This window comes from Macaca mulatta, chromosome 15, assembly GCF_049350105.2.
Source record: "Macaca mulatta isolate MMU2019108-1 chromosome 15, T2T-MMU8v2.0, whole genome shotgun sequence".
NCBI classification, from domain to species: domain Eukaryota; kingdom Metazoa; phylum Chordata; class Mammalia; order Primates; family Cercopithecidae; genus Macaca; species Macaca mulatta.
Window position 1 is genome coordinate 66,872,906 of NC_133420.1, and position 20,471 is coordinate 66,893,376.

General features: G+C 40.0%; 1 protein-coding gene across 10 annotated transcripts in view; it reads left to right on the forward strand.

Annotated features, from left to right (window-relative positions):
• The window catches only part of RIGI (RNA sensor RIG-I), a 74,065-nt gene that overhangs the window by 22,658 nt on the left and 30,936 nt on the right, over positions 1-20,471 (forward strand). For 4 of the 10 annotated variants that reach the window (XR_013404603.1, XM_077965167.1, XM_077965166.1 and 1 more), the window contains exons 2-10: positions 3,536-3,670; positions 11,744-11,925; positions 13,176-13,323; positions 14,302-14,421; positions 16,288-16,395; positions 16,796-16,949; positions 17,470-17,728; positions 18,041-18,203; positions 20,361-20,465. Coding sequence is in view for 9 of the 10 variants with exons in the window: in XM_077965167.1 (XP_077821293.1) it covers positions 3,536-3,670; positions 11,744-11,925; positions 13,176-13,323; positions 14,302-14,421; positions 16,288-16,395; positions 16,796-16,949; positions 17,470-17,728; positions 18,041-18,203; positions 20,361-20,465 (1,374 nt within the window). In the remaining variant the exon portion in view is untranslated. Of the gene's footprint in view, positions 1-3,535; positions 3,671-11,743; positions 11,926-13,162; positions 13,324-14,301; positions 14,422-16,287; positions 16,396-16,795; positions 16,950-17,469; positions 17,729-18,040; positions 18,204-20,360; positions 20,466-20,471 lie in introns of all 10 variants that reach the window. The other 6 variants (XM_077965168.1, XM_077965170.1, XM_077965164.1 and 3 more) reach the window with 6 other exon arrangements.

The following is a 20,471-nucleotide window of genomic DNA, read 5'->3' on the forward strand; positions in this document are numbered from 1 at the left end:
GTAATCCACCCACCTCAGCCTCCCAAAGTGCTAGGATTACAGGCGTGAGCCACTGTGCCTGGCCATGACAAGTATATTTTATCAGTGAGGATTTGGTCAGGGACCAGAGACACTAATGAGTGTTATGGCTGGATATAAAACTTTTGATTCATATTTTTTTGCCATCCGTGGAAAGCAAAGGGAGCTTATCCACACTCTCCCCATGCCCACATCTAGCATCTCGTTTACTATAACCCTCTCTGCAATCAGATATTGTGATTACTGACACTAGTTACTTCGTGGAAAAGGAGCACTGAAGCCATGTTTCTCCTGGAGAACTTGCATGGTTCCCTGGAAGCTGCAGGACTTTTCTTACTCACAGGTTGTCCAGGATGTTTCAAGGCAGACCTGGGTGTGTGTGTGTGTGTGTGTGTGTGTGTGTGTGTGTGTGTATGTGTGTGTATTTGAGATGGAGTCTTGCTCTATTGCCCAGGCTGGAGTGCGGTGGCACGATCTCGGCTCACGGCAACCTCTGTCTCCTGGGTTCAAGTGATTCTCCTGCCTCAGCCTCCCGAGTAGCTGGAATTATAGGCACTGACCACCACGCCTGGCTAATTTTTGTATTTTCAGTAGAGATGGGGTTTCACCATGTTGGCTGGTCTCAAACCCCTGACCTCAAGTGATCCACCCACCTCAGCCTCCCAAAGTGCTGGGATTAGAGGTGTGAGCCACTGTGCCCACCCTCAGATTTTTTATAACATTTTGGAGTCAAAGGCCAAGTGTGATTCTGGAGAGGCACCAGGTGGGCACTATTCTGAGTATCCATTCCTTTGGTAGCACTTTCTGGACACATGCATGAGCCAGGTACTGTGCTGACGATTACAAGATAAATGTTCCAAGTCACAGTCTCAGGTAGAAGACAGGCCCACATTTACTACGTACTATGCAGTGTAAGTGCTTTAGTCAGTAGTCAGTAAAGAGCTTTAGTCAATAAAGAGACTGAGAAAGCAGAGAAGGGATCAAGAAATTCTACCTTGAGAAGCTGAGGTTGGCATCACAGTGGGCCCGGGGACAGCAAAGGCAGTGGGAAATACTGTTAAAGATGAGGTTTTGTCTGCATTGTCGATGCTTTTGAGGAAATTGTCACTACTCTGTAGCAGCAGATATTGGGGCCAGGTAGTGGGATGGGCCTGACCACATGCAAAGTAAATGTGAACTGCCCAGGATACTGCAAGGCAGTTTATCTGGGAAGGCGGTAGCTGTGGCTGGGATAAATTTGCGTCTCCACGTGGAATATCTGTAATGGCTGGTAGCATGTCAAAAGGAAGCTCAAGCAGCAGGGAGGCCTGGGAACAAAAGTACAGCTGTAAGGACTGGGCTTAGGAACAGAATGAACTGACTCAATGAAATACGGTAGGATTGTGGGTCCAGGGAAGCTGGGATAGGTGACAAGATAGGTTGCTGTTACGAGTTGAATTGTGTCCCCCCGACCCAAAAGATATGTTCAAGTCCTAATTCCCAGTACTTCAGAATGTGATTTATTTGGAGATTGTGTCTTTACAGAGGTAATTAGTTACGATGAGGTCATACTAGAGTAGGGCAGGCCCCTAGTTCAATCTGACTGGTGTCCCTCTAAGAAAACAGCCATGTGAAGTCATAGAGACAACAAGAATGCCATGTGAAAACATAGGCAGAGACTGGAGTGATGTGGCCACAAGCCAGAGAAACGGAAGGCACAGTTGGAGGGAGCATTGTCACAAGCCAAGGAATGCCAGCAGCTACCAGAAACTGGAAGGGCAGGGAATGCATTCTCCCTTAGAGTCTTCAGAGGAAGCATGACTCTGCTGACACCGTGATTCACAATTCTGGCCTCCAAGAACAGAGAGAATAAGCTTCTATTGTTTAAACCACCTGGTTTGTCCTAATTTGTTATTGCAGCCACAGGAAACTCATACAGAAGGCTAAAATGAAAAAGATGATAAGAAGTATTGGCAAGGATGTGTGGAAATTGGAATCCTCTTAGATTACTTGTGGGAATGTAAGATGGTGCAGCTCCTTTGGAAAATGGCTTGACAATTCCCTACAACGTTAAAAACCGAGTTACCATAAGAACTAGAAATCTCACACCTATGTGTATACTCAAGAGAAATGAATATATACATCTTCACATAAAATTACTCATGAATGTTCATAGCATGTCTATTTGTAATAGGCAAAATGTGGACACAACTCAAATGGCCACTGAGGAGTGGATAAACAAAATGGTGGTGTATCCATACAGTGGGATATGATCTGGCAATAAAAAGGAATGAATAATAACATGCTACAACATGGTTAAACCTTAAAAACATTATGCAAAGTAAGACAGGCCAGACACAGACTATGTATTGCATGATTCCATTAATATGAAATGTGTAAAATAGGCAAATCCATGGAGACTCAATTTGATTAGTGTTTGCCCGGGGCTAAGGAGAGGGAAAGTAGGGAACGACTGCTAATGGATATAGGTTTTCTTTTTATAGTAATGAAAATGTACTAAAATTAGATAGTACTAATGGATTCACCGCTCCAAAAACCATTGAATTTTATTTTTTGAAAGGGTTGATTTTATTGTTGTCAAGACAGAGACCTTGGCAGAGATGCCTTTAAGTAGAGCAAGATTATAAGGCATTCCTTCTTCTCTTCCTTCATTCATTAAACATACCTTTGTTTACCGTCTATTATGTGCTAGGTCTTCTTCTAATCTATGAGGATATAGTGGTTCACCAGCCTGACAACTTGCTTACTCCCTTGGAATTTGCATTCCATCAACAATTGAAAAAACCCCAGAAAATTATCAAGTATTAGGTCATACCAAGGTAGCATTTTTGTTACTACTCCTCAGGTATGAAATTAGTGTACAAAGTTAGAATGACCACCAGCAGTTGGTAGATAGTTTTCTCCCAAAAAGACCATGAAAATATCCCTTACTTACTTCCTTCTCCTTTGCTTGTCCTATTTCAAGACAAGTTTTCACTCTGTTTCCCAGGCTGGAGTACAGTGATGCCATCATAGCTTACTGGAACCTTGAACTCCTTGGTTCAAGTGATCCTCCCACCTCAGCCTCCAAAGTAGCTGAGACTACAGGTGTGAGCCACCACACCCAACTAATTAAAAGAAATTTTTTTTTCTAGAGGCTGGGTGCAGTGGCTTACACCTGTAATCCCAGTACTTTGAGAGGCTGAGACAGGAGGATAGTTTGAGGCCACCATGACTTCTCCCTTTTTGCGGGGACATTTTTTTACACATCTTCAAGAAATTCCTTTTCTAGAATGTGTGCTCAGACCTCCATACCAAACTGGAAGTTTCCAGAGAGGATGGGAAGAGTGGCTTGGTGAAGAATGGGCATAGTCGGCCTGGGCAGAGGTTTTGCTGCTTCTCTAAAGAGTCTTCCAAATGCTGTGACTTGTTACAGTTCCTGTCACTATTTGGGAAGGTCTCGTGATCCTTTTCTGGTTTTTCTTCTAATGATTAATAGTTCTGCAATTTGATGAGTCATTTTTGCTTCTGTTCGTAGAAGAGGTGCAGTATATTCAGGCTGAGAAAAACAACAAGGGCCCAATGGAGGCTGCCACACTTTTTCTCAAGTTCCTGTTGGAGCTCCAGGAGGAAGGCTGGTTCCGTGGCTTTTTGGATGCCCTAGACCATGCAGGTTAGTTCATTCTTTTTAATCACAAATCCCAAATCTTTTTAATCACAAATCACAAATCACAAAACCTTGCTGCCTGACAATACTGTAAAAGTGAAAAGCTATTAATTTTGAAGTATCCACTTATAGTTCATGCCTCTTAGTCTGAGGCAATGTAAAGACTGTGTTTAGGCAGATGACATAATTGTTTACCTGAAACATCCAGCAAAAGAATCTGCAGAGAGATTATTGTTACTAATGGAAGAGTTTTGCAAGATTATTTGGATATAAAACTAATACACAAAAATTAGTTGCATTTCTGCCCAGTGGAAGCAAACAAAATATGTAATCCAAAATGAAGTATCATTTCTAATAATAACAATTGTAATATATTTAGGAATAAATTTAACAAAAGATGTATAAGGTCTGAATGGAGAAAATGATAAAATGTTATTGAAAGATACTAAAGAAGTCCTGAATGGAAAAACATACCCATCACATAGAGAAGGAGGCTTGAGATCATAAAAAATGTCAGTTCTCCCTACATTGATCTGTATATTCAATATAATTCTAATAAAAATCCTACATACTTTTCAGAGTGTGGCAAGTTGATTCTACAATGTATATGGAAGAATTACGACCCAACAATAGTCAAGACACCCCTAAAGAAGACAAGTTTAGTAGATTGGGGCTTTTCTTTCTACCTGTCAGCATTTGTTAGAAAGCTACAGGCATTGAGACAGTGAAATGTTGGTTCTGGCACTGACAAACTGACCATTGAAACAGAATAAAGACCCTTTAATTAGGCCCATGTCTTTATGGAAACCTGATATATTAGACATCACTGAGAAAGGAGGATTACTGGGAAAGGAGGAGCTATTAAAAAAATAGCGTTGATAAACAGAATAATATTAAAAACCAAACAAACTCAAGCTGGACATGGTGGCATGTGCCTGTAGTCCCAGCTACTCAGGAGACTGAGGCAGGAGGACTGCCTGAGTCCAGAAGTTTGAGGCTGCAGTGAGCTATGATGGCACTGCTGCACTCCAGCCTGGGCAACATAGGGAGACCCCCGCATTTAAAAAACAAACCCTGGGCCGGGCGTGGTGGCTCACACCTGTAATCCCAGCACTTTGGGAGGATGAGGCGGGCAGATTACCTGAGGTCAGGAGTTTGAGACCAGTTTAGCCAACTTGGCAAAACCCTGTCTCTACTAAAAATACAAAAATTAGCTGGGCGTGGTGGTGGGCACCTGTAATCCCAGCTACTCTGGAGGCTGAAGCAGGAGAATTGCTTGAACCCAGGAGGCGGAGGTTGCAGTGAGCTGAGATTGCATCATTGCACTCCAGCTTGGGCAATGAGTAAAACTCCTTCTCAAATTAAAATAAATAAATAAATAAACCGTGTATTTAAAAAACAAACCCTAACTTTCATGCCCATGTGGATACAAATAAATAAATACATTTGTATTCCTTACATCAAGTTTATCAAAAACACCATAAAGAAAGTGAAAAAACAAAACAAAACAAATCACAAACTCTGGGAGAAGATATTTTCAAAATATATAATCACTAAAGGATTAGTATCTAGAATATATTAAAAAGGTCTTAAAATCAATTGGAAAAAGAAAACATACATAGAGCAAAAAATTTGGACAAACATTTCAATGAATATGAAGAATGAAATAAATGTATCAAAAGATTCTCAGCCCAATTAGGAATTTGGGAATTGTAGATTAGGAACACAGTGAAATAACATTTTATAACTACCAGACAGCAAAACTTAAGTCCAACAGTGCTAAGGTTAAAGAAGATATTTAATGGAAATCTTTTTTTTTTTTTTTTGAGACAGAGTCTCGCTCTGTTGCCCAGGCTGGAGTGCAATGGCACGATCTCGGCTCACTGCAACCTCCGCCTCCTAGGTTCAAGTTATTTTCATGTCTCAGCCTCCTGAGTAGCTGGGATTACAGGTGCCCACCACCATACCTGGCTAATTATTGTATTTTTAGTAGAGATGGGTTTTTTTGTTTTTTGGGTTTTTTTTGAGATGGAGTCTCACTCTGTCGCCTAGGCTGGAGTGCAGTGGCGCGATCTCGGCTCACTGCAAGCTCCGCCTCCCGGGTTCATGCCATTCTCCTGCCTCAGCCTTCGAGTAGCTGGTACTACAGGCGCGCACCACCATGCCCGGCTAATTTTTTGTATTTTTAGTAGAGACAGGGTTTCACCATGTTAGCCAGGATGGTCTCGATCTCCTGACCTCGTGATCTGCCTGCCTCGGTCTCCCAAAGTGCTGGAATTACAGGCGTGAGCCACCGCGCCTAGCCAGAGATGGGGTTTTGTCATGTTGGTCAGGTTGGCCTCGAACTCCTGACCTCAGGTGATCCACCTGCCTCGGCCTCCCAAAGTGCTGGGATTATAGGCATGAGCTACCGTGCCTGGCTGGAAATCTTAAATATCATTATATAGATTGTAAATTGATACAACTATTTTGAAAAATAACTTGATATCACCTTGTAGAATTCAGCTCTCATGTATCCTTCTATCCAAAAGTTTCACTTTTAAGTTTGTGCCCTAGAAAAACTTATACATATATTCCAGAATATGCATATAAGAGTGTTCATAGTATAATTGTAGTAACAAAAGCAAGCAAACAAAACTGGAAATTAGCCTGATGTCTTTTAAGAGGAGAATGTATACATAAATTTTATAGTATTTACACATGGTCCATTAAACTACAATGAAAAGGTGTGAACACATCTATAGATGACAACTCAGGTGAGTTGTAGAAATGTAATGTTAAATTTTAAAGAAAGAGAAACTTACATGGCATAGGATATAATATTTATAAAGCTCCAAAAAGCTAAACTTAACATATTGCCTAGGGAATCAAATATATGCAACTATAAAAAAATTAAAGTATTGATATATTAAATACAGGAAAGCAGTGACTTTGGCAGGGAGCAGAGAGGTTGGAAAGAGAAGGCACAAAGTATTGGAATATGTTGGTTTTGTTTGTTTGTTTGTTTTTTGTTTTTGTTTTTTTGAGGCAGAGTTTCACTCCATAGCCCAGGCTGGAGTGCAGTGTTGCAATCTCCGCTCACTGCAACCTCCGCCTCCTGGGTCCCGGTTCAAGCAATTCTTCTCCCTCAGCCTCCCGAGTAGCTGGGATTACAGGCACATGCCACCATGCCCAGCTAATTTTTGTATTTTTAGTAGAGATGGGGTTTCACCATGTTGGTCAGACTGGTCTTGAACACCTGGCCTCAAGTGATCTGCCTGCCTTGGCCTCCTAAAGTGCTGGGATTACAGGCATGAGCCCCTGCACCCAGCCGGAATTTGGTGGTTCTTTTTTTTTTTTTTTTTGAGACGGAGTCTCGCTCTGTTGCCCAGGCTGGAGTGCAGTGGCCAGATCTCAGCTCACTGCAAGCTCCACCCCCGGGTTCACGCCATTCTCCTGGCTCAGCCTCCCGAGTAGCTGGGACTACAGGCGCCTGCCACCTCGCCTGGCTAGTTTTTTTTTTTTTGTATTTTTTAGTAGAGACGGGGTTTCACCGTGTTAGCCAGGATGGTCTCGATCTCCTGACCTCGTGATCCGCCTGTCTCGGCCTCCCAAAGTGCTGGGATTACAGGCTTGAGCCACCGCGCCCGGCCTGGTGGTTCTTAAATTGGATAGTGGGTTCACATATGTTCCTTTTCTTGTTACAGTCTTTATTATATATGTTACAAATATTCTGGTACATGCATCAAATATTACATAATTTTTACATTTCTATTTTCAGAGCTATGGCGTTTTCTATCAACAGAAGAATCATGAAGTTCATAAATTTGGAAAGGAGAGCTTTATTTTTCATAAAGGGTTGGCAGTCTGTCTGCATGGTGGCCATTTTGACAGGCTGGGAAGTGTAGCCTCCTGCCAGAAGCGGGAAACAGGCACTTTGAGGGTGGGAAGAGTGAAACAGGGATTTATGCTGAACAGGGTGACCAAATATTCAGTAAGCTGCAGGAGGAGTCATGAATATGAAAGTAGAAGAATGCACCTGGGCAGCTGAGTTCATGCCTTTCCATGGCACCCATGTTCAAAAACTGGCAGTGTTAGCATGATCCATGGGTGGAGTTTTTGGCCCTCTGATGTCAGAAGGTGAAGCAGAGGACATGAAAACTCTCACTGCACATCCTTCATAGACTAGCCAGACCCACTCTATGGTTGGTGGTCTCTTATCAGGAAGAAATGCTGGTTGGTTGTAGTGTTGAAACTGCTAAAGGGAGGGGCAGTCAGGAGGTTGGTTGAAATCAGCAATGGAGCAAGTCTTTCCAAAGGGCTGGTTTCTGTTTCTCTTCAGAGAAAGCACTATTTCTCCACTTTGGGGATATGATTAATCTGGATATTGTAAGTTATTTTAACCCTTACAACCTGTTAGGTAAAAATAGTACTTTTAATGGTTTAGTATTGGAAGTCCTAGCTGGAGCAGTTAGGCAAGGAAAAGAAAGACAAGGTATCCAAATTGGAAAAGAAGAAGTAAAATAATCTGTTTGCAGATGGCAGAATTTTTTTTTTTTTTTTTTTTTTTTTTGAGACAGTTTCGCTCTGTCGCCTGGGTTGGATGGAATGCAGTGGCGCGATCTCGGCTCACTGCAAGCTCTGCCTCCTGGGTTCACGCCATTCTCCTGCCTCAGCCTCCCGAGTAGCTGGGACTACAGGTGCTCGCCACCACACCCAGCTAATTTTGTGTATTTTTAGTAGAGACCGGCTTTCACCGTGTTAACCAGGATGATCTCAATCTCCTGACCTCGTGATCTGCCTGCCTTAGCCTCCCAAAGTGCTGGGATTACAGGCGTGAGCCACCATGCCCGGCCAATGGCAGAATCTTATATGTAGAAAACCCTAAAGATTTTAGAAAAAACTATTAGAACTAATTCAGAAAAGTTTCAGGACACAAATCAACACCCCAAAATTAGTCACATGTTTATGTATTGACAAATAATCCAAAAAAGAAATTAAGGTAACAATTCCATTTATAATAGCATCAAAAAGATTAAAATACTTAGGAAGAAACCTAACCAAGGAGATAAAAGATTCACACCCTGAAAACAACAAAATATTGCTGAAAGAATGAAAGATAACACAAATAAATGGAAAGACATCTCCATTCATGAATTAAAGACTTAAGATGCCTATACTACCAAAAGTGAACTGCAGATTCAACGCACTCCCTATCAAAATCCCAATGGCATTTTTTTTGTAGAAATAGAAAAATGTATCCAAAATTTATAGAGAATCTCAAGGTATCTCGAATAGGTAAAATTTTGATAATGAAAAATAAACCAGGAGGCCTCACCTCTCCTGATTTCAAAACACATTAAAAATCTGTAGCAATCAAAATGGTGTGGCACTGGCATAAAGACAGAGAAATAAGCCAAAAGAGCACCCAGAAATAAATTCTCAAGTATGTGGTCAAAGATACCAAGACCACTCAATGGGGAAAGGACAATCTCTTCAGCAAATGTTGTTGGGAAAACTGGATATTCATATGCAAAATAATGAATTTTGACACTTATACCATGTATTACAGTTCTCCAGAGAAACAAAAGCAATAGGATATATTTGTGTGTATATATGATGAGATATGTATACACATTGTTACATGTATATTTTTGGAATTGGCTCACGTGATTATGGAGGCTGAGATGTCCCATGATCTGCTGTCTGCAATCTGGAGAATCAGAAGAGCAGTTGGTGTAATTCAGAGTCTGAAGGCCTGAGAACCAGGACCTCTGATGTCCAAGGGCAAGAAAAATGATGAGCTCAAGAAAAGAGAATTGGCCCTTCTTCTCCCTTTTTGTTCCCTTTTGGTCTATAATGGATTGGATGATGTCTGCACACATCAGTGAGGGTGAATTTCTTTATTCAGTCTGATTCAAGTGATAATCTGTTCTGAAAACACCGTTACAGACACACCCAAAAATAATGTTTTACCAGCTATCTGGGCATCCCTTAGCCCAGTCAAGCTGACACAGAAAATTAACCATCACACACTTTATACAAAAATCAACTCAAAATGCATTAAAGACCTAAATATAAGACCTAAAACTGTTAAAACTCCTAGAAGAAAGCATAGGAGAAAAAAATTCATGACATTGGAATTGGCAATGATTTCTTGGACATGATATCAGAAGCATAGGCAGCAAAAGTGAAAAAATAGACAAATGGGACTATATGAAACTTACATGCCTCAAAGGACGTAATAGGGTGAAAAGTCAACCCATGGAATGAGAGAAAATGTTTGCAAATCATATACCTGATAAGGGGTTAATATGTAGACTATATCAAGGACTCCTGCAACTCAAAGACAAAAAAATCAAATTAAAAAATAGGCAAAGGGACTGGGCGTGGTGGCTCATGCCTGTAATCCCAGCACTTTGGGAGGCTGAGGGAGGTGGATCACCTGAGGTCAGGAGTTCAAGACCAGCCTGGCCAACATGACAAAACCCTGTCTCTACTAAAAATACAAATAGCCGGGTGTGGTGGCATACGCCTGTAGTCCCAGCTACTCAGGAGGCTGAGGCAGGAGAATAACTTGAACCTGGGAGGTGCAGGTTGCAGTGAGCCGACATCATGCCACTGTGCTCCAGCCTGGGTGACAGAGCGAGACTCATCTAAAAAAAAAAGCAAAAAAAAAAAAAAAAAAACAGCAAAGGACTTGAATAGACATTTATCCAAATATGGTATGCAAATGGCTAATGAGTATATGGAAAGATATTCAACATCAGTAATCATCAGAGAAATTCAAAGCCATTATGTGATATCACATCACCCCCATTACAATGGTTTCTATAAAAATAAAAACAGAAAATAATGCGTATAGTTGAGGATGTGGAGAAACTGCAACCCTGTGCCTGATTGGTAGGATTGTAAAATGGTATAACAGCCATGGAAAATAGTTTGGCAGTCCCTCAAATAATTGAAAATATATATCACCATATGATCCAGCAATTCTGCTTCTGGTGTATTTCCAAAAGAATTGAAAGCAGGGTATTGATGAGATATTTGCACATCCATGTTGATAGTAGCGTTATTCGTGATCACTTACAAGGTAGAAGCAACTCAGATGTCCATCAGTGATGAATGGATCAACAAAATGTGATATACACATGCAATGGAATATTATTCCGCCTTAAAAAGAAAAGGAAAGGAAATCCTGGCACATGCTGCAAAATCGACATACATTGAGGGCGCTGTGCTGAGTGGAGTAAGCCAGTCAAAAAAGACAAATATTGTATTTTGCCACCTATATAAATTATCTAAAGTAGTCGGATTCATAGAAACAGAAAGAGTGGTGGTTACCGGGAGCAGGGGTGAGGAGAGAAAAAGGAATAGTTGTTTCACAGAGTTTTAGATTTGCAAGGTGGAAAAGGTCTGGATTTTTGTTTTATAACAAAATGAATTTAACACGACCGAACTGTACATTTAAAAATAGTTAAGATGGTAAATGTTTTATCTATTTTTTACTACAATTTTAAAAAAGAATGAGGTTGAACATCTTATGTATGTTGGCCATTAGTATTTTTTTCTGAACTTTCTAAATATGATTTTTAAATAAATGTCTTTTAAAGGCATGTGGAATAATATTAAGCAAATTTCCCATTTACTTAATATTATCTTAGAAAAATTAGAAGGAAAGTTCCTTGGGGTCAGGAATTAAGGTTTATATTTCTTTTTGCCTTCTTTACTGCTTTCCACTGAGAAGATACTTAATAAACCTGTTGACTCTGACTTTTTAAAGACAAATTAGGGATTGTAGGTGAAGTCCATGGAGCACTTTGTAAGAAAGATTTTATACTAAGATAAAAATGTAAGACTTCAAAGTTGTCCTTAGTACTTTTTCCCAATAGATAATAAGTATTGCTAGAAGGCCTAAAAGTGTTGGATGACTAAAATGAATACTGTTCTCTTTTTGAAAAATCAATGACAATTGGGGGTAGTTTACGGATATTTTTTGAATTCTACCACCATACATTCAAACATGATTTCTATGATACTAATCTCAAAGTATTTTTCAGTTGGTTTCATAAAAGTCCACATTTTTTTCATTCTTTTCAGGTTATTCTGGACTTTATGAAGCCATTGAAAGTTGGGATTTCAAAAAAATTGAAAAGTTGGAGGAGTATAGATTACTTTTAAAACGTTTACAACCAGAATTTAAAACCAGAATTATTCCAACAGATATCCTTTCTGATCTGTCTGAATGTTTAATTAATCAGGAATGTGAAGAAATTCTACAGGTAAGTTAATATAAAGTACTAAAATTGGGGGAAATAATAATAACATGGGAGGTGTCTTCTGTTTTCTATACTGTTTTAGACCTGAGAAAGACCATTGAAACCCACAAAAGTACTCATAGAATAGTACCTTTTTTTTTTTTTTTTTTTTGAGATGGAGTCTCGCTCTGTCACCGAGGCTGGAGTGCAATGGCATGATCTCGGTTCACTGCACCCTCTGCCTCCTGGGTTCAAGTGATTATCCTGCCTCAGCCTCCTGAGTAGCTGGGATTATGGGTGCGCGCTATCACGCCCAGCGAATTTTTGTATTTTTAGTAGAGACGGGGTTTCACCATGTTGATCAGGCTGGTCTCGAACTCCTGACCTCGTGATCCACCTGCCTCGGCCTCTCAAAGTGCTGGGATTACAGGTGTGAGCCACCGCGCCCAGCCAGAATGGTACTTTTAATGTGAACTGAGTAATATTTATGTCACAAAGTTTTTTTGAAGTTTGCCCTATTTTCAGTTAAAATCACCACAGTCTGTGAACAGTGTTTTATGCAAATTTAAATTGAACAGTTGAGCAGATGAGAAAGGGCTACAGACTCTAGCAGTTAAGTGTTTAGACTCTGAACACAGATAAATTTCGTTAGAATCATAGCTCAACCACTTACTAGCAGTATGATCTTGGGCAAGTTACTTAGTTTCTCTGAATATCTATCTGTTTCCTTGTGTGTAAAATGGAAATAATAATGGTACCTTATTAATATGGTACTTTTATAAGGGTAATGAGATATGTAAATGAGATAATATATATAAAGTACTCATGTATGTCTTGCACAGAGTGTGTGAACAATAAACTTTAGTTATTATGATTAGTAAAAGTCATACAAATTCCTCAACCCTGAAAAAAAAATTGTTAGTATTTTGTTATCTGTTTCCACATATTGCTATATGCCAATATACCCATGTTGGGAATGGTTGTCAAATGATTATTTTCCTAATATTGCTGATGAGGATAGGTGTAAGAACTCAGAGGCGATGAGAAGGCTTGGCTTGACACAGTGACATCTAGTGGAAAGGAAAGGATGAGGGAAAAAGTATCTTAAAAGATGTGTTGGACGGGGAAAAAATTGTCATGAATATGACCCATTGAACCGTAATGTACAATGGCTTTAAATCAGATAGTATGTGAACTGACATTTCTTCAGTCAAAACTGATAGAGGGAAAGCTTTTGAGATAATTGATCAATAAACTACAGTTGCTTTGCTTAGATTTGCTCCACTAAGGGGATGATGGCAGGTGCAGAGAAATTGGTGGAATGCCTTCTCAGATCAGACAAGGAGAACTGGCCCAAAACTTTGAAACTTGCTTTGGAGAGAGAGAGGAACAAGTTCAGTGAACTGTGGACTGTAGAGAAAGGTAAGACACTGTACCCTCCTCACAGCTCTACTTAGGGCTTCGCTCATTCCAACTGGTCTCTCACATCCCATCAGAGGCGTTTTCCCCTCAGAGAGCCAGAGCTACATGTCTAGTGTGAGACCAGCAGGAAGCTCCATTCTGGGAGGGAGGCAGTTACTTGCCTACAAAATTAGTTTGGTTGCATATAACCCCTAAAAATGGACTGGGGAAAACCACTCTCATCCAGAATTAGCCCATCTGGCCCAAAGGATTTGGGGAAGGCAGAATCTGAACTCCCAGTCTAAGTTTAGATTATCAGAGAAATAGCTTGAGAATTCTAGAGTGAAAGGTTCAAACTCCAGGACTTACCCCCTTTTCAGAGTAGATTTCTTGATAGACATCGCCTGGTTCTCTTACTGGAAGCCATCTGGAACTGAATCTGACGGGTGAAAGAATTGGTTGTGATTAAGTGTCTGAACCATCATTTGGTTTCTTGAAGCTAACGCTCAGAGCATTGTTTCAAAGGCTGAGTTTGGTAAACATCTGAATATCTGGTCTTAGCTTTCCTAGGCTTCTTTGGATCGTAAGTTGTTTCAGAAACTGTCTGTATAAATACACATCTGATTTACTGGGTCAAGAGTCAGTCAGAAATGGAAGACACGAATGTCTGCTAAATCATGCTTCTATTTTTTTTTTTTTTTTTTTTGGTGCATACAAATCCCTTGGAGGTCTTGTTAAAATGTGGATTCTGACTCAGTAGGGCAATACGTTCCACACTTTGAGTAATATAGCTCTAAATTACATTGGAGGTCAACTCCAAATTTAGATTTGAAACTCAAAGTGATTCTTTTAACTGTTTTAAAAGGTGAAGGGGAGAGGTTGTGAGAAATTTTAATAGAAGTTAAAAATCTTAGTGTTACGACCTTTTTGTGGAACTTTCACCATCAAAACTATAATCAGATTATGTGAAGATTCTAAGACTTTTTTGGTCTTACAAAGGTATAAAAGATGTTGAAACAGAAGATCTTGAGGATAAGATGGAAACTTCTGACATACAGATTTTCTACCAAGAAGATCCAGAATGCCAGAATCTTAGTGAGAATTCATGTCTACCTTCAGGTACCTGGCATTGTTTGTTCTTTTCCATAATGGTGCTCTTCTGGTATTTGGTGTGGGGACACGTTTTGCAGTACCCAAAGTCACAGCCTTGTGAAAAGGTTTGTAAGGAAAATTAAGAAATAAAAGAGAATTTATGTTACAATAGATACTTTTTCTATATTTGGAATGCCATTCTCTCCTTCCAGTTCTTCCACTATCTTTTTTTTTTCTTCTTTTTACTATCTTTTTTTCTTCTTTTACCACTAAGAAAGTATGTGCATGTCTATGGTAGAAATGCAAATAGAGTCTTCACCAAAACCTGATGTCTGTGAATTCCCAAATCAGCCTTGCTTTCTAAAGAAATACTACTTCTATTTCTGAGCCACTTGCTCAATTTCCTTTTAGGACCCCTGGGCTGCCCTGCAAGTTGATGAAGTTAGTGTGCTACCCAAATGCACCCAGCTGAGAACTGAGTAGCGGCTGAGATCCAGCCTGTGCATTTGCCACACAGTGCACTGAGGGGCTGTGTCCTCCAAGAGAGGCTCCTTTTTCTCATTTACACAGAGGCACTGTGTAAGTTAGCTGTGGCCCTGTGAGGCCCCCATATGCTTCTCGAAGCATATTTTCTTGATGGCTTTAGGACACCAGAAAGTTGTATAATATGCCATAGTAAAAAGTTATTTATAAAAGAGTATCAGGAAGGAAATTAGGATTAATAATGAGTGATGTTAGAAGAAAAATGATATTAGGATAACATCATAAAGAGAAAATGTGCAGATTGCTTCTGCAACTGAATATTACAAGTATTTTTGTTTTGTTTTGTTGTTGGTCATTTCAGAATAAAATCTGTTACCCCTTGGGAAAAAAAAAAGAAAAAAAAATAATGAATATGAGTTGCTTTGAATTTTCTGACATGTGAAGATTTTTGCATGTCTTTTGTTGTTTTTTGAGATGGAGTCTCTCGCTCTATTGTTCAGGCTGGAGTGCAGTGGCACAATCTCAGCTCACTGCAACGTTGGCCTCCTGGGTTCAAGTGATTCTCCTGCCTCAGTCTCCCAAGTAGCTGGGACCACTGGCATGTGCCACCACATCTGGATAATTTTTGTATTTTTTTTTTTTTTTTGTAGAGATGGGGATTTCACCATGTTGGCTAGGCTGTTCTCAAACTCCTGACCTCAAGTGATCCATCCACTTCGGCCTCCCAAGTGCTGGGATTATAGGCATGAGCCACTGCGCCTGGCCCTTACATGTCTTTTGTGTGAGGTTAATTCACTTAACCTTTTAGAAATTCTCCCTTTCTCTAAAATGGGCAGGTTAGACTCAGTAGATAATTTCCAAAGTCTTTGCTAGCTCTTAACATTTTATATGCCTACCTGTTATTGAGATAAAGCCTTTGATTATTTTTTAAAACTTCTGGTTGTGTCGAGAGAAAATATCGTTTGAGAACCTGAAGAACGACAAAGTGTTATTGCGCCTTAATAAGAAATTGCTTTGAGAATCCAGTGTTAACAGTTTGGTTTTCTTCAAATATCTTGGGAGGATTTGTTGCTTTTTTCCATACAGCATTGCCTTTAGTGGACAGGTTGTCTTACCCTGAATTGGGCCATTCTTGCTTTGGTTTCTCTTGTTAGCCTTCCATGATTGTATAAAAAATAATTCATGGTTTGTTTTTTTTTTCCTTCTTGCCATCAATACTTGGTCACTGAGAGAATTCTGTACTTCAAATTAGTGGAAAAGAAAGAGTGGTTACCAAGAGAAAGGATTCTAAACTTTCTCCAGTGAGGCTCTTCTTGCTGGAGTCAGAATTTGTGGACATTAGACTGTAGCTATTACCGTGATTCCTCAGAGCAGGAACTGTTTGGTAATTTTGCTCCTTTTGTATTCCAGAAGTGTCTGATACAAACTTGTACAGCCCATTTAAACTAAGAAATTACCAATTAGAGCTTGCTTTGCCTGCTAAGAAAGGAAAAAACACAATAATATGTGCTCCTACAGGTAAGCCTATTGCCATTACTTACATTGTTTTTCTGTTTGCTTCCTTTTTTGTTGTTGTTGTTGAATACTGGGACAGAATGGGCAAGTTTCAGTTTTTTCCTTGTTCCATATGTCTTTTGAGAAAACTGTCGTACTAATGTCCTTGTGTATTTTATGGGACATGAGAAGGTAAGAAAAGTGCCCTCTGTTAGCTTGCTTTTGGGTCTTGGCTGTTTGCATGCACCTAGGAAGTAGCTTGATATTTTTTAGTCATAGTGTAAATTCTGTAACTGTTAACCCATCTAAATTATCAATTAATTAGTCAGCTCAGTAGTATTAGAAGAGCCAAAAATAAATGCCTTTCTAGAGAAATATCTAATATATGAGTTACATGTTTTCTTTTTTTCTTACATGTTAAAAGGTTGTGGAAAAACCCTGGTTGCAGTCCTTATATGTGAACATCATCTTAAAAAATTCCCACCAGGACAAAAGGGGAAAGTTGTCTTTTTTGCAAATCAGATCCCAGTATATGAACAGCAGGAATCTGTATTCTCAAAATACTTTGAAAGACTTGGGTAGGTATAATAGTTGCTTCAATTTCTTTTTCTCCAGCTTTGTGTTAATTGATGTGTTTTCTGTTTGGTTTTGAAAAACAACAATAAAAAATTATATTAGATTCAGCTTTTATATAATCCAGATGTAATTCCTTCATGGATTCAAGTCTTTTTTGTTAGATGTACCAGAAAGCTTAAACTCCCCTGGTTTGCCCTTGTATGGGGAGTAAATGACTTCAGGGATAAATCTGATGTTTATGGGACACGTTTAACTTCTTTAATGATTTTATAATGTATTTGATATTATTCTTTTACGTACTCTTTTCTCAGTGACTTAATATATACTACTATAAATTACAAGTAGCTTGGATTTATTGATCACTTACTATGTGTCAGGCTCTGTGCTAAGGACTTGCCTACAGCTATACTCCTTTTGGACTCAGGGAGAATTTAATCAGTTGATGTTCTGAGCTAGCATTTCATATTTGTGGTTCCTTATTCACATCGTGATTGGTAATATGGAATTTCTGTCATTTCCCAGGTATAGAGTTACAGGCATTTCTGGAGCAACAGCTGAGAATGTACCAGTGGAACAGATTGTTGAAAACAATGACATCATCATTTTAACTCCGCAGATTCTTGTGAACAACCTTAAAAAGGGAACGATTCCATCACTGTCCGTCTTTACTTTGATGATATTTGATGAATGCCACAACACCAGTAAACAACACCCATACAATATGATCATGTTTAATTATCTAGATCAGAAACTTGGAGGATCTTCAGGCCCACTGCCCCAGGTATCTCCAAAGTCAGACGAATACTTCGGAAGAGCTATAATCTTCCTAACTCCTATTTTCTTACTCTTGTGGCCACATTGAAGATGTCCTTCTCAAGTCCCGAGTCCATATTGTACAACTCATTATGAATTTTGTTTCCTTTACTCATTTGTTCACTTAGTAAATATGCATTATGCGCCTCCATGTGCTATACACTGTGTTAGTAAAAACAAAAAAAACAAAAACCGTACTCCAGCAGGAAAGTTATATGAGGGGTTGTGGAAACATGGTACCGTTTCTCAGACATCTCATGATTTTGAATGCTCCTTACAGGTCATTGGGCTGACTGCCTCGGTTGGTGTTGGGGATGCCAAAGACACAGATGAAGCCTTGGATTATATCTGCAAGCTGTGTGCTTCTCTTGATGCGTCAGTGATAGCAACAGTCAAAGACAACCTGGAGGAACTGGAGCAAGTTGTTTATAAGCCCCAGAAGTGTAAGTTGGATCCAGTAACAAGCCCTTTGAGATTTTGTTACCCTCTGCTACCTCTGGTTCAGAGCCATCTAGACGAACACTGAACTTTGACTCTTTCTCTGTTTAGTAGAAAATATTTAACCCCAAACTTGAGTAATAGTCACATTTTTAGCCTCTCTAACTGAGCTCTCATCCCAAGCAATGGATGAACCTCAGAAGTGGCCTGTAGAGAGTAAACGTTCTTCCTCTTTGGTTCCAAAAACCTCTTATAAATGTACTAGCAATGCAAAAGAGGTGATGAGAGAATTTAGACATCAGATAGCCAAGAGCTGGGCTCACTCAGCCTTTTCCCATGCTCTGTCCCTGTGTGATCATCACTGTTTGAATATGTATTTGATCATTTGAGTTGAAATGGAATGATCTGAATTCATTATGTCACTCCTCAAAAGATCAGAGACGATTTTTTAATAAGACTAACAACTGTTTATTGATGTTATTATGCTAACCCTGCAAGGAAGAGAGGGATACAGAAAATATATATGACTTCACCCTTGCTCTCTGAGTAGTACGTGACTGTTTGTCTGAGGTAGAACAAATAGACCTGTAATAGGGAGTGGTATAGATAAGTTGCTTTTTGAAGGCTGCTTGTAAGTAAGGAGTTTGATGTACCCAATCCCAACTTTTCAGTGTCACATATGAATTTCTTTATAATCCAGTTCCTCCTGCCCCTCTGAGCTTCATCGCCTTCAAATATTCATAAACCCAACCATGTTGCATTCCTCTGGGCTACTCAATCATGCCGTGTGCTTTCTCTCTCCAACCTTTTGTCTGTGCTTCCTTTGTACGTCACTGCGCTTTTTTTTTCTTTGCCAAGTTGTGATGGAATATATATGACTACTCTTGCTTTCTTCTTTCTTCTTCCTGTATTTATTCTACAACTCTGACTTCCCTGGAAGAATTAGGTATTACTTTCCTTGTGTTTTGTGACACTTTGCGTGTACAATTTCTTTTCTTTTTGAGACAGAGTCTCACGCTGTTGCCTAGGCTGGAGTGCAGTGGTGCAATCTCAGCTCACTGCAAGCTCTACCTCCTGGGTTCAAGTGATTCTCCTGCCTCAGTCTCCTGAGTAGCTGGAATTACAAGCATGTACCACCACACCTGGCTAATTTTTTGTATTTTTAGTAGAGACAGGGTTTCACCATGTTGGCCAGGCTGGTCTTGAATTCCTGACCTCAAGTGATCCACCCTCCTCGGCCTCCCAAAGTGTTAGGATTACAGGCATGAGCCACCACACCTGGCCACACTTTACATGTACTTCCGTTAGAGAACTGCTATGGTTAGTTAGCCATGTATATTTCTCTCCCTTAAGATCACAGCCCTGTATGGAGCATGAAGTGTGTTCTTTCAACTATCTATAATCAAAGCATGGCACATTGCAGGCAATTAATAATTAGGCTGAAATAATACACTGATAAATGGAGGATCAGTGTGAATACCGCTGGGGGCTGTGGGAGGAGGGAGAATGTCAAAGCACAGAGACAGGGTTAGATTTTGGCACTTGCAGAGACATGAGAGATGCCAGCCTCATCAGAGAAGAGGTAACAGGACAGCCACAGTAAGAAACTGGTTAGGCCAGGTGCAGTGGCTCACACCTGTAATCCTGGCACTTTGGGAGGCCAAGGCGGGTGGATCACCAGCTCAGGAGTTCGAGACCAACCTGGCCAATATGGTGAAGCCCCGTCTCTACTAAAAATACAAAAATTAGACAGGCGTGGTGGCGGGTGCCTGTAGTTCCATCTACTTGGGAGGCTGAGGCAGAAGAATCACTTGAACCCGGGAGATGGAGGTTGCAGTGAGCTGAGATCGCACCACTGCACTCCAGCCTGGGTGACAGAGTGAGACTCCGTCTCACTCAAAAAAAAAAAAAAAGAAGTTAGTTAGACCTACCCCATGAAAGACAGATGTTAGAATCAGTACAAGAAGCAACAGGGAGCCATTGCATTTTGAGCATTTGTTATGTCATCTGGACCACCTGCCAGTGAGCCTGGAACCTTAGGTTTTTCAGAGGAAGTATCAAAGGCAGAAAAAGGTTTTAGAGATATCTACTTTGAACTACAGTCTGTCCTTCCTGAAAATATACTCACTCTTTTTTCTTTTTTTTTTTTTTTATGTCTCTAGTTTTCAGGAAAGTGGAATCACGGGTTAGCGACAAATTTAAATGCATCATAGCTCAGCTGATGAGGGACACAGAGAGTCTGGCGAAGAGAATCTGCAAAGACCTCGGTGAGA